At 34.2% G+C, this 13,561-nt stretch overlaps 3 protein-coding genes across 3 annotated transcripts; 1 reads left to right on the top strand and 2 right to left on the bottom strand.

Annotated features, from left to right (window-relative positions):
• LOC109223570 (GEM-like protein 6) lies at positions 1,026-3,408 on the top strand. The gene is made up of 4 exons (XM_019387934.1): positions 1,026-1,309; positions 1,407-1,490; positions 1,581-1,843; positions 3,017-3,408. Exons 1-4 carry the CDS (start codon positions 1,129-1,131, stop codon positions 3,191-3,193), a joined length of 705 nt encoding a protein of 234 aa, XP_019243479.1. The 5' UTR covers positions 1,026-1,128; the 3' UTR covers positions 3,194-3,408.
• On the bottom strand, positions 5,246-6,138 carry LOC109224616 (kunitz trypsin inhibitor 2-like). The gene has a single exon (XM_019389161.1). The coding sequence runs from the start codon at positions 6,021-6,023 to the stop codon at positions 5,397-5,399; it is 627 nt and encodes a 208-aa protein (XP_019244706.1). The 5' UTR covers positions 6,024-6,138; the 3' UTR covers positions 5,246-5,396.
• LOC109224294 lies at positions 8,884-10,931 on the bottom strand. Its single transcript, XM_019388882.1, has 2 exons — positions 9,894-10,931; positions 8,884-9,552 (listed from the first exon to the last, which is right to left on the bottom strand). Exons 1-2 carry the CDS (start codon positions 10,929-10,931, stop codon positions 8,884-8,886), a joined length of 1,707 nt encoding a protein of 568 aa, XP_019244427.1.

Raw genomic sequence — 13,561 nt, 5'->3', positions numbered from 1 at the left:
TATTCGTTCTTACAACTAATATAACTTATATCAATTGTATTTGTTTGCGCAATAAATACAATTAAAGTGAAATACAAAAATATAGGATTGTATACAAGGATACAAACAACAAAAATTATAAGAGTGTATACATGGATACATAACCATAAAACTACAGTCAAACATACAAGGTGCACAAAAAAAAAAAAAATCTCATACCTGGAAAACAATACATACATGGTGCCAAATCAAGACAAAATACAGAAATATAGGGATTTTCAGGGAAAATCCTCCCTCGTAATACAGTAATACAAGTAGATTTGCTATAAAATTTAAATTGTTTCATCTTTTCCCAAAGATTGCAGACATGCAGTTTCACCTCCAGTACACATTTGAGAAATCATAATTATATTTCAAAGTTCTTAAGGAATGAGGAGGACAATGAAAAGAGAAGAAATTTCTTACAATATTAATAGGAGATAAATATATGTGGTGAAATAGTGAAGGCGTAAATAAGAGCTCGTAAGCCAAAAGATTATTACGTATATAGAGTTAGAAAAATTAATAATTAATACTCCCTTCGGTCCAAAATAAGTGATTTTTTTGAATGTTTTCACACATATTAAGAAATCCATCTTTTAGCATTAATTAGCAATGAAATTGACCATATTAACCTTTACTATCTCACATAAACACTCCTAACACATACTGCAACACTATTTACTCCAAGGATAATGTAGGAAAAAATAATTAATTAATTCTTGAAATCTGGAAAAATCATTTATTTTGAACCACAAAAAAAAATTAAAAAATCACTTATTTTGAACTAGAGGGAGCAAGATTTAAATAAAGCAATGTGTATAATTTCCAGAAGACGGCCCCAACTTCGTGTTTTCTGGAAAAAGTAAATAAAAAGAATCTTCCAAAAACTAGAGTTAATTTTTGGCTGGATTAGTCCAAGTTGAGGTAAAATAAACGGTGGGGGCAGTTAAGATTCTTATCTACACTGAGTACTGTGTGGCCGACCAGCCATTTAAATATGCTCATTCCTTGCCACTTTCCTCCTACTTTCACATGCAAATCACTTATGCTTGTATTCTACTTTTCAAATACTTTCACATTATTCTCTGAACACAAAAATACTCAAACATGAAGGAAAATCATTACCAATTTGAAGATCAACAAAACTATTGTGGCAGCTCTTCAGCCATGAGCTCCTCCTTTGGGACAACTCCAGAAAGGCATTCTTCTTTTTCTCAAGATTCTGAAACTGTCAGCTCTCTTCACAGTCCTTCTTCTTCTCATAATTACTCTCCTAGAGTTACTCCAAGTATGTCCAGAATAATATTGATGAAAAACAGGAAATTTAAAGGAAGATGAAACAAAACTCATTTTTTCCTAACTCTTTTATACATTGATAATTGCAGGTCAAGATGATTCTTCTATAATTATGCAGAAGAGGAAGTTGGGAAAGAAGGCAAAAAGTTATGCTTATAGAATTCGTGAGCATGGTATGTGTCTATTTACGTCTAATTTATTCTTTTCCTTTTTCCTTCTTTAAGAAAACAATAAAAATATTTTTCTATTTTGATGTGTTGCAGTGAAATTGGGGCCAAAGTTTTCAGAAACGGTGAAGGGGAAGCTGAAAATAGTGAAAGAAGGAGGGAGAAGAAATATATTCAGAAATATGTTTAATGTAAACGAAGGAGAGAAGCTGCTAAAGGCATCACAGTGTTATTTGTACACAACAGCGGGTCCAATTGCTGGGATTCTATTCATATCTACAGAGAAAATTGCCTTTTGCAGTGAAAGACCCATTGCTGTTCCTTTCCCCTCTGGTGGAATTCTTAGAACGCCTTACAAGGTTAGTTACATTACACTGGTTGTGTTAAATTAATGGAAGGATAAAGCCAATAGTTTGAGGGTTTTTTCAGTTCTCTCTCTTTTTTTCCTGTACATTTTTATTCAAAATAAAATGAAATGGGTTGAGTACTTTGAGTTGAAGAGGAGCATTAGGGCAACAATAAAGTTGTGTTCGTGTGACCTACAGATCGCAGGTGCAGTAGGGTATTAGGGTAGACTGTTATCTATATCACACTCCTTGAGATGTAATTGCATAAATATAAGATGCATTGTGCACCGGAATATCCTAGGTTGAGTACTTGAGTTAAGCAGCTAGACATTGTCCAACATTTGTTAGGTTACACGAGTAGGTAAAAATTGCGTAAATTAAGCTGGGACATAAATAAACTTGTGTGACACTTTTCAATTGACTTTAATTTTGTGTTCTTTTTCCGAAAACATTATCTTGTATTTTTGCAAAAGACTTTTTTCATGGTTTCGAACGAGTACCTCTAGTTACATGGTGTCAACTTTGATGAGCGCCAAGGCTTCCCTTTGAAGTGCGGAATGCTTAGAAAGGGCAGTCTGGTGCTCTAAGCTTCCGCTATGTGTGGGGTCCGAGGAAAGGCCGGACCACAAGGTTCTATTGTACGCAACTTTACCCTGCATTTCTCCAAGAGGCTATTTCCACGACTTGAACCTGTAACCTCCTACGGAATGCCTAGAGTTAGGCGGAGAAAAAGAAAAGCAAAGGGGAATATTAGTTGAATGATTTTAGGAGGAAAATGCAGGCTGTATTTTTTTTCCTTTTAATAAATTGGGTACATTTCACCTACGCTAAATTTTATACTCCATCTCAATTGAATAATTAACTCACAGATTCGTCCCCACACGGCTTTCAATTATTCCCTCAGACCACAGCGTACTTGTTTATCTATATAGTCACTATTTAACATGCACTATTGTTATTCCTCTAGCTGTCGCACCATAAAATATATATATATATAGGGGTTAGGGGTTCTGAGTTCTCAAATATTTTAGAGCATTTTGATTTTGCAACATTACTAATTAAGGCCTCATTTGCAATAGTTTCAATTGTATAAAGCACAATAGATAGTTAATTAGATAGTTAATTAGTCAATTTTGTGTTGTGTGAAATATTTCACAAATACTGTGGAAATTATGATTTTTGCAGGTGGTTATTCCAGTGAAGAAAATTAAAAGAGCTTATGCAAGTGTGAACGAGAACAAACCATCTCAAAAGTACATCGAGATAGTGACTGAAGATAATTTTGAATTTTGGTTCATGGGTTTTGTACGATACGAAAAAGCTTTCTTGAACTTACAAAAGGCCATTTCCATGTCGAACTAGCTAGCTATTAGACATTAGAATTTTTAGGATTTTAAAGAGGATTCGTAAATCTGTAGTTTTTTTTTTTCCTTATTAGATGTTGAACTGATAGCATCTAATCTATGCTTGTTCATGAGAATTCAGAATTTAAGATTTATGGATTTTGAATTTTGTAGATTTTGAAGTTCAGTAGATTTCTTAGCATTTATATATAATACGGAAAAGAGTCATATTTGCCCCTGTACTCTTCAAAAAGGGTTATATTTGTCCTTCGTTATACTTCATTGATATATTTATCCTTATTGTTATACTTTAGGATCATATTTGTCCATGTACTCTTCAAAAGGTTTATGTTTGCCCTTTGTTATACTTTTTTGACATATTTATCCTTACAGTTATACTTTAGGATCATATTTGCCCTTCATCCATTAAATCCTCACGCCCCACCTTTGTTTTCCTACATGGTGCCTATGTGGATTTCTTTTTCCTCCAATTTAAATATGGTCACCTATTTAAGATAATTTAACCCACCACCCAATTAAACCAGACCCACTAACTAAAATAAACAGAAATCCTAATACCCGACCCCCCACTCGTCCATCTCTCTTATCCGGATCAACTCCATGTTTTCCGGATAGCAGCGGCAACCTATTAAATCAAGTCCGAGCGAGAAAATTTTGGACAGTGAGTGAAGTGTTACCTCTAATTCATCTGACGGCAACAACTCGGTTCAGTCTCGCTTATAGGCACTATTCAAATCTTCACTCATCTTGACATTTTCTTAAATAAACTTGAAAGTTTTCTTCGAGTTTTAGGCTTCTGTCAGTGCTCTATTTTAAGCACTGACCTTTGTCATTAACTCCGTTATTGTGCAACTTCTCGTAATTTACTTTGGTTACTGCAATAATTGTGAGCTGTATCAGATTAGTGATTTTGGGTTCAAAGTTCTTGTTTGCCAATATATTACCGCTGCTATCCGAAAAACATGGAGCTGAAAAAGAACATTATCTTAAATAGGTGATCATATTTAAATTGGGTGGGCGAGTGACCATATTTAAATTGGAAGAAAAAGAAATCCACATAGGCGCCATGTAGGAAAACAAAGGTGGGACATGGGGATTTAATGGATGAGGGGCAAATATGATCCTACAGTATAACTGTAAGGATAAATATGTCAAAAAGTATACGGAGGACAAATATAACCCTTTTGGAAGAGTACATGGGCAAATATGATACTAAAGTATAACGGTAAGAATAAATATATCAAAAAAGTACAACGAAGGACAAATATAACCCTTTTTGAAGAGTACAGAAAACCCTTTTCCGTTATATAATATATAGGATTACGACCTAAGTTATTGAGTTTTATAGATCCGTACTTCCCGTGCTAGCTCATCCCCTGCCGCCAACAATCACAATTGCAACTAATTATAGGGGTTATTAATTATGGGCAGAAGCATGACTATTTTGACTCGGCAGTTTTGACTTGAAAAGTATGAGGAAATATTGCTTCACGTGTCCCAAAGATTTCACTTTATTTCATTTTTAGACGTCTCAAATCGAAATAATTTAGGGTAATAACTTTGATAAATTTTAAATGTTCAGTTCATATAAGTGATATTATATTATATTTTCTCAAACTACGTTCTTAAAGACTATTTTAATTTTGTTCAAACAGTGCTAAATAGTAAAAACACAAGTCATATTAACGTCAAAATCTAATTACTCAAAAGAAATAATATTATATAACATGAAGCAGTGGTACGAACGAGAAAAATCACCAATTTAATGTTTAAACGCTTAACAGAAAATAAATATAGTGACAGGCTGTAGCGTTGTTGAATTAATAATAGTCCAACAAAGCATTTGACCCATAGATGAGTCGATCCTGCTGTATTTTCGTCTTTGTTCAGCAAGTTGCTTTCTTCTCTGTTTCTGAAATTAAATACTAGTATTTTTATTCTTTTTCCATTTAACATTTGCAATTATTAGAGATCAATTTTAGAGACGCAGCCGCACCCTTTATTATATTGCACTTCATATAAGTCATTTAAAGAAACATGTAGTAGTATATAGTTTCACAAATAAAAACATAACAATCTTTATTAATTATCAACAGTACTAGTGGAGGACTATATTCCTCCTTATTCCTTCACTGATACAGACTATATAAAATGAAATCACACCAATACTAAGTACTACATATAGTAAAGTATTTGTAATTCTAAATCTTATGAAATGTAACTTTCACAGGTTGATCAGAACGAACAAACAAAACCCTTTTGCTACCTTCAACAAGTATACCAATGTCTCCACAGAATGGTCTGCATGTCTCACAAACTCCAGGACAATACACAAGTTTGTAAGCATCCTCGTACCTATCAATGCTAAACCAATTGCTCAATGTTTCACGCCCTGGATTTCCTTCTACTCCACCAACTGTCACCAAATAACGCTGCGGAATTAATTCAGTGTTAATTCTCCATACTGTAGACGAATCAGAGATATGAATAGACGTAAATTTCACGTTCAGATCAGTTGATATTCCGATGATGTTTTCGTTTGGGTTCACAGGTGAAAATTGAAGGTAACCGCCGATTGAAGATTCATCGGCATGTTGGCTTACGACTAACGGGTTGGTTCGGTTCCTAATGGATGCCACCTGAAGTCCACCGCCGTTTCCCTGACCCGCCGGAAGGATATAATAATTTACTCCGGTCCGGACAGCATTACCGGAAACGTCGAGCACCGGTTCAGGAACATCTTGAGCTTTTACAAGGAAAAAAGAACTTGTTGATAATGCAACAAGAAGAAAAGGTACCATGAATCGTGTAACGTTAATAACTTCCATTGTTAAACGAACTTGTGAATGGATAAAATAAATTTAGCGAAGCAGCGCTATTTATAGAACTGGATAAAGGTTTCGTATTATATGGAGTAGTTTGAAAATTATCCGTCACTTCAAAGACTTTTTATTTTTTCAGATCGATGGAATTGACTATCAACTTTTCTAGCCGTTTAGTCTTTTATAAAGCCGTAGTTATAAATAGTTTATTATTTCTGAATAACCTATGTATGCCTTACATTTTACACATTAAACAGTGGGAAAAGCTTAGCCAAAGCAATAAGAGTATCCTCCTATAATCCAATTTGAACTTCTTGTACATATTTGAATTGTGCACTCAGCTTTAATTTTCAAATGTTGAACTATATTCATAAGTGGACGAAGTAAGAAACGTAAGCTTCTTGTACAAGTGTACTTGGGATTAAGGTGGAGCTAGAATATGAAGATTATCATTCTTTTAAGTTATTGAGTTTTAAATTAATAATTTATAATATTTTTAATGAATTTTTAAGATAAATTTAATGTTTAACAAAACTACTATCTCCGTTCAATTTATATGAACCTGTTTGGCTGAGCACGGAGTTTAAGAAAAAATAAAGACTTTTGAAATTTGTGGTCCTAAACAAGTCAAATAGGGGCCCGGAGTATTTGTGTGGTTATAAAAACTTCTCATTAAGGGTAGAATTGTAAGTTTAAGCTAAATTATTTTGAAATTTAGAAAAGGGTCATTTTTTTAGGAACGAACAAAAAAGAAATAAATTTACATAAACTGGAACGGAGGAAGTGAACTTGTTTAGAGATTAATGAAAGTTACAAATCTGTGACTTGAGTGAAGAAGATAACGCAGCAGATGAAGATAGAAGAAGAGAGAAATAGTGAGAGAGAGAGAAGAGTAGAGAGAGGAGATTAATCTTTCATTTATTCAACTTAACTTCAAATGATAATGTACACCCATATATATAACACCTAGATAGCTTAGTCTTGAGTAAGCCTAATTAACAAACTAACTATTCTGTTAACAGTGTAATAACCGACTAAACTAACTAACAGGGTGATTTTACATAACTGCCCTTATGAGCTTGGAATTATATTTCCTTTAATACTCCCCCTCAAGCTAGAGGGCATAAACACATTAAATGTCCCTAGCTTGGAAATTAGATATTGATGTTGAACTTTGCTCAGTCCTTTTGTGAATATATCTGCAGGTTGTTCCTTTGTAAATATGTACTCAGTTTTGACCATGCCTTGTTGAATTTTCTCCCTTATAAAGTGACAGTCTATTTCTATGTGTTTTGTTCTTTCATGATAGACTGGGTTGGCTGCTATTTGAATTGCAGCTTTACTATCACAAAAATAGTAACTGGTTGATCATTTTTCACATCAATTTCTTTTAGTAACCCCAGTAACCATGTTAATTCAGCAACAGTAGATGCTAGACTCCTGTATTCTGCTTTAGCAGAACTTTTTGAGATTGTAGTCTGTTTCTTAGACTTCCATGAAATCAGGGATTCTCCTAGCTTGATTAAGTAGCCTGTAACTGATTTTCTGGAGTGTGAGCAGGCTGCCCAATCAGCATCACAATATGCTGTGATTGTCTCATTGTTATTGCTAGACAGAAGGATACCTTGTCCTGGTTGACTCTTGATGTATTTCACAATTCGTAGTGCAGCTTCCATATGAGATTTTTTGGCTGTTGTAGATACTGACTTAGAGTTTGAACACTATAGGAGATGTCAGGTCTAGTAACACTTAAGTATAACAGTTTACCTATGAGTCTTTGGTAGCTGCCTTGGTCTGTTAGCACATCATCTTCTGTTAGTTTGTCTTGACAGAAATGTTCATCAAACTCTTTTGTAGTGGGTTTTATGTTTGTGTCCATAGGTGTGCTGACAGGTTTGGATGCTGCTAGTCCAAGCTCATATATTAGTTCCAAAGAGTACTTCCTTTGATGCATTAGAATTCCTTGCTTTGACCTTGCAAATTCTATTCCAAGAAAGTACTTTAGTTCCCCTAGATCCTTCATTTCGAAAGTCTGTTGAAGAGCTTCTTTTGTATCTTGTATCAATTTTAGATTGTCTCCAGCTAGAACCATATCATCTACATATACTAACACAATAATAGTTCCATTTTCAGTTTTCTTGACAAACAATGAGTGATCATAAGGGCTTTGTTTGAACTGAAACTTCAATAAGGCTTCTGTCAACTTTGAGTTCCACTGCCTTGGTGCTTGTTTAAGTCCATACAAGGATTTTTTGAGTCTGCACACAGGTTTATACTCCCCCTGACTCTTAAATCCTTGTGGAAGATCCATATATATCTCATCATGAAGATCACCTTGCAAGAATGCATTGTAGACATCCATCTGATGCGCATGCCATTTTCTAGAGGCTGCAATTGCTAACACAGTTCTAACTGTTACCATTTTAACAACTGGAGAGAAAGTTTCTTGATAATCTATACCTTCTCTTTGACTGTAGCCTTTAGCTACAAGTCTAGCTTTGAATCTCTCTATCTCTCCTATAGCCTTGTATTTGATTTTGTATATCCACTTGCATCCTATAGCAATTTTTCCTTCTGGTAAAGATACAACTTCCCAGGTGTTGTTGTTTTCAAGAGCTTCAATCTCTGATTTCATTGCATCTACCCATCTAGGATCTCCAACTGCCTCTGCATAGGAGTTTGGTTCAGTTGTTGTGGAAAATGTGGATAGGTAGGCTTGATACTTTGGTGAGATGTTTTCATAAGAAAGATAGTTTGATATTAGATAGTTCACATCATGATGCACATTTAAGGAAACAAAGTCCTTCATCCATATTGGAGGATGTTTCTCCCTGCCAGATCTTCTAGTAGTGTTGTTTTGTTGATTCTACTGAATATTTGTTGAAGCAGTAGGGAGAATGATTTTTGACCGATCCTGTTGTTGATTTGTAGTGGCAGATTCTGTGACAGCTTGTGAGATTGAGTTAGGAATCTCTTCTGCACTTGTATCTATGTAGTCCGCTTCATAGTCATGAGTGTTTGTAGGTTGAGGAAAACCAACAGGTTGCTGAGTGTAACCCTCAGGTTGTATATTGTCTAAGATAGGTTGAGATACAAATATAGGAGATGAAGATGTAGTAACATTCCCGAATGGAAATACATCTTCCCTGAAAATAACATCTCTGCTTACAAAGAAGGAATTAGTAGTTAAATCATATAAGACATAACCTTTTTGCACCTCTGAATATCCCATTAATATTGCAGATTTAGCTCTTGGTTTCAGTTGGTCTGATTCTATAATTTTGGCATAGCAAAGGCACCCTATAACTCTTAAATGGATCAGAGAAGGTTTCCTTTTGTATAATTTTTTAAATGGTGAAACTCCTATAACTGATGAAGGAAGTCTGTTAATTATGTATACAACAGCTAGAACACAATGACCCCAAAATTTCATAGGTATATTGGCTTGAAATCTGATAGCTCTAGTTACTTCTAGTATGTGTCTATGTTTTCTCTCAGCTACTCCATTTTGCTGAGGAATATAAGCACAAGTTCTCTGATGAATAATGCCTAATTTCTTAAAGAGATTACTACAAATAGTATTAACAAATTCTGTTCCATCGTCTGTTCTTATTGTTTAATTGTCTTATTAAACTGTGTTTGAACAAAATTTAGAAAATACTGAATAATAACACACACATCAGACTTCAATTTTAACAAATAAATCCATGTCATTCTAGAGTAGTCATCAACTATAGTCAAGAAAAATTTATTTCCATCAAATGTAGGAACCTTATAAGGCCCCCAAATATCCATATGCACTAGTTCAAAGCACTCAGTACTTTTAATACAACTTGCTGGGAAAGGTAATCTGGTTTGTTTTGCACAAGGACATACATTGCACTTATTTAATACTTCTACTATAGACTCAGTTTTATTTTGAACCATTTTCCTAAGAACAGATAATGACACATGACCAAATCTTTTATGCCATAGATTTATGTCTTCTGCACTAAGCACTTCCTTTACAAGGAGGCTGAAATTCATATTTTTCTTAGCAAGTTGACTCAGTAGAATGTATAAGCCATCTCTTTCTTTACCAATCTCCTTCACCCTCCCATTGAAGAGATCCTGAAAAATACAAAAATGAGGGTAGAAGGTTGCAGCACAAGCTAGTTCCTTAGTCATTTTTGACACAGACATTAGATTAAATTTGAACTGAGGTAAATGGAAAATATTGCTAAGTGTACTTCTAGCAGATATTGAACTAGTTCCAGTATGTGTAACATTTGAAATTTCACCATTAGGAAGACACACTCTCTTAGGATTAGTATTTTCAACTATAGATTCCTGATTTAACATGTTAATATCAGACACCATATAATTAATTGCACCAATATCAATAATCCATGCTTTTGGACAATTTGAAACTAATAAAGCTGTACTCATACCTGCTACATTTGCTGAAGAATTATTGTTGTTGCCTTCTAGGTTAGTTTTGTTTAGGATTTGTAATATCTGCTCATATTGGTCTTTTGTGAATGCTCCTATCTGAGGCAGTGAATTATCAATGATTTGACCATTTATCATCTGAGATGCCTGCTGATAACTCACATTAGGCTGGTGTTGAGGAATTTTTGCTAGAGCATTATAAGCTGCTGGACCTGCTCTTGTTCCATTGTTATATGATCCTGGCCCTTTCCTTTTAGATTTAAAATCTGGAGGATAGCCAACTATCTTGAAAGAATTTTCTTTACTATGACCTCTAATTTTGCAGAAATCACACTGAATATTATAATTCTTTTTATATCTTTGATTTCCCATATTTTTTGTATACATCGCAACATCATAATTCTCAGTAGTAATTGCTGGATTTGCACCTAAAATTCTAGAAGTAGCAGCCACTGCCTTTTGACTTTCATCACTTATAACCATTGAGTATGCTTGATTTACTGTTGGTAGAGGTCGTCTCATAAGAATTTGACTTCTTGCTTGAGAGTAAGACTCGTTGAGACCCATAAGAAATTGATATACCTTTAGTTTTTGTAGATAAACTACAAATTCCCTAGACCTTGGACAATCTCAACCAGGGACTGGAATTAATGCCTCAAACTCCTCCCACATGTCCTTCAGTTTTGAATAATACACAGATACAGATGAAGTGCCTTGAGTAAGAGTGGCAATTTCTTTGTGCAAGTTAAAAGTTCTTGCATCATCTGCTTTATAGAATCGTTCATATAGATCATCCCAGACTGTCTGAGCATTAGATGCATACATTATACCACCAAGAAGACTACTATGCACAGAATTCATGATCCAAGAAAGTACAATAGCATTTACTCTCTCCCAATGGTTCCACATAGTAGCAGGAAAACTTTCTTTCCTACAAGATCCATCCACCAATCCTAATTTGTTCCTTCCTAGCAATGCTACTCGCATAGAACGATACCAAACAGAGTAATTTTCAATTCCAGTCAGCTGGAATAGAATAATTTGTATTCCGCTGACATCTGAAGGGTGAAGAAACAAAGGATGATTATAATCAATACCTGTTTGTTGGGTTCCAGCTGTTTGATTTTGATGAGGATTGGTTTGATTCAGCTGAGCCCCATCTGCTTGCTCATTGTTTTTAGACTCATTTTTTAGTTCTTGAATTTTTCGATACAACCAAGAATTGACAGAATTTAATTGAACATGCAGAAATTTGAATCGAATCAAAGCTGTATATTCTTAGCTTTGACTGCTCTGATACCATGAACTTGTTTAGAGATTAATGAAAGTCACGAATCTGTGACTTGAGTGAAGAAGATAACACAGCAGATGAAGATAGAAGAAGAGAGAAATAGTGAGAGAGAGAGAAGAGTAGAGAGAGGAGATTAATCTTTCATTTATTCAACTTAACTTCAAATGATAATGTACACCCATATATATAACACCTAGATAGCTTAGTCTTGAGTAAGCCTAATTAACAAACTAACTATTCTGTTAACAGTGTAATAACCGACTAAACTGACTAACAGGGTGATTTTACATAACTGCCCTTATGAGCTTGGAATTATATTTCCTTTAACAGGAAGTAATAGGTTCAGCCAAATCCATAACGGACACCCTTGTTTGGCAATAATAGCCAACTTTATGTTGATTGCATGAGTAGAAAGGTCAACAACAAGCTAGGTGATAGCAACAAAAGTAGCATGAGTACAAATTTTCCTTGTGACACAACACATAAAATTAATTCGTAATATAGAATTGCATATATATGAAGGTTTGAATATTCTCCTGATTTGCAAGATAAGATTTTCACTTATGATATCATTTGAATCTTCTACTAGTTTGAAATTTAGCATTCTCTACGATGATTTTTTCTTCCAGATAATATCGATTATCAATTTCCTGCAGCCATTTGATCCTGTTTAAACTGCACTACTCCATCCGTTTCAATTTATCTTAATGGAGTATAAGAATCAAAGAAAAAATCTTTCAAAATTTATAATGTCAAACATGTCATAATACGTGTATCCATAAGACTTTAAAACTACAGTTATTAAATAAATCATAACATTTGTGTGGTTATAAAAATTTTTAATTAATAAAAACATAAAAAGTTTAAATTAAACTATTTCGCAATTCAAACGTTTTACCATTCACAGTTCACAGATTGATGAAGGTAGTAAGAGACGGATATGCTTGTATACATAGAGACGTAATCGGGATAGGATCTCTTGACAAATCAATTAGGCAGCCTAGTGAATTACTGTGTAAAAGAAGTGCATGCTCAAACACAATACATCTATTGATCTAATAGAAAATAGAAATATCCGGTGCGAATAAATATTTATTGCTACTTTAATCTGCTTAATAGAATGATCAAGTACAGCTCTACAACCTGGGTGCTAGCAACAAAGTGGCAAGATAAAACTTTTCCCCGTTTCTGACATAGTAAAAGTTAAAGCGAGCACGACAAAAATACACGAGGAGTTTTTCTATACCAAGGGCTCGTTTGGTACGAGAGATAATGGATAATTAATCTCGAGATTAAATTTGAGATGAGTTTATCCCATCCCACATTTGGTTGGAATAAATCGTGGTATAATTAATCCCGGGATTGTAGTATTTTTCTATCCCCTTGGAGAGTGAGATAACTAACTACGGGATAACTAATCCCGGAATAATTAATCATGGGATAATTTGTTATCCCAACCATACGACCCGTAAGTACCTTGTTTAGCAGATCGGTGTAAGGAGGTGCTTATTTTTCAAATAATAAAAAAACTTATTTTAAGAGTTATGGTGCTCGACCAATCCTTTGAAAAATAAGTATTTTATATTAAAAGCAAAAGCTTTGTTTTTCCATTGTAGGGAATAGCTGGAAAAATTATGAAAGTATCTGTAGGAATGACAGCTGGACAAGTTAGTGGAGGCAGTCATCCAGCTGTCACTAGTTAGTTAGAGTGGTTGAGGTGATTAGCACTAATTAGCTGAGGGATTAAGTTAGCGGAATATATAAATATATATATATATATATATATATATATATATATATATATATATATATATATATATAT

The sequence above is a fragment of the Nicotiana attenuata genome, chromosome 3 (genome assembly GCF_001879085.1).
Source record: "Nicotiana attenuata strain UT chromosome 3, NIATTr2, whole genome shotgun sequence".
NCBI lineage: Eukaryota > Viridiplantae > Streptophyta > Magnoliopsida > Solanales > Solanaceae > Nicotiana > Nicotiana attenuata.
The sequence above is the reverse complement of the archived record's forward strand: the minus strand, read 5'-3'. Positions and strand labels throughout refer to the sequence as shown.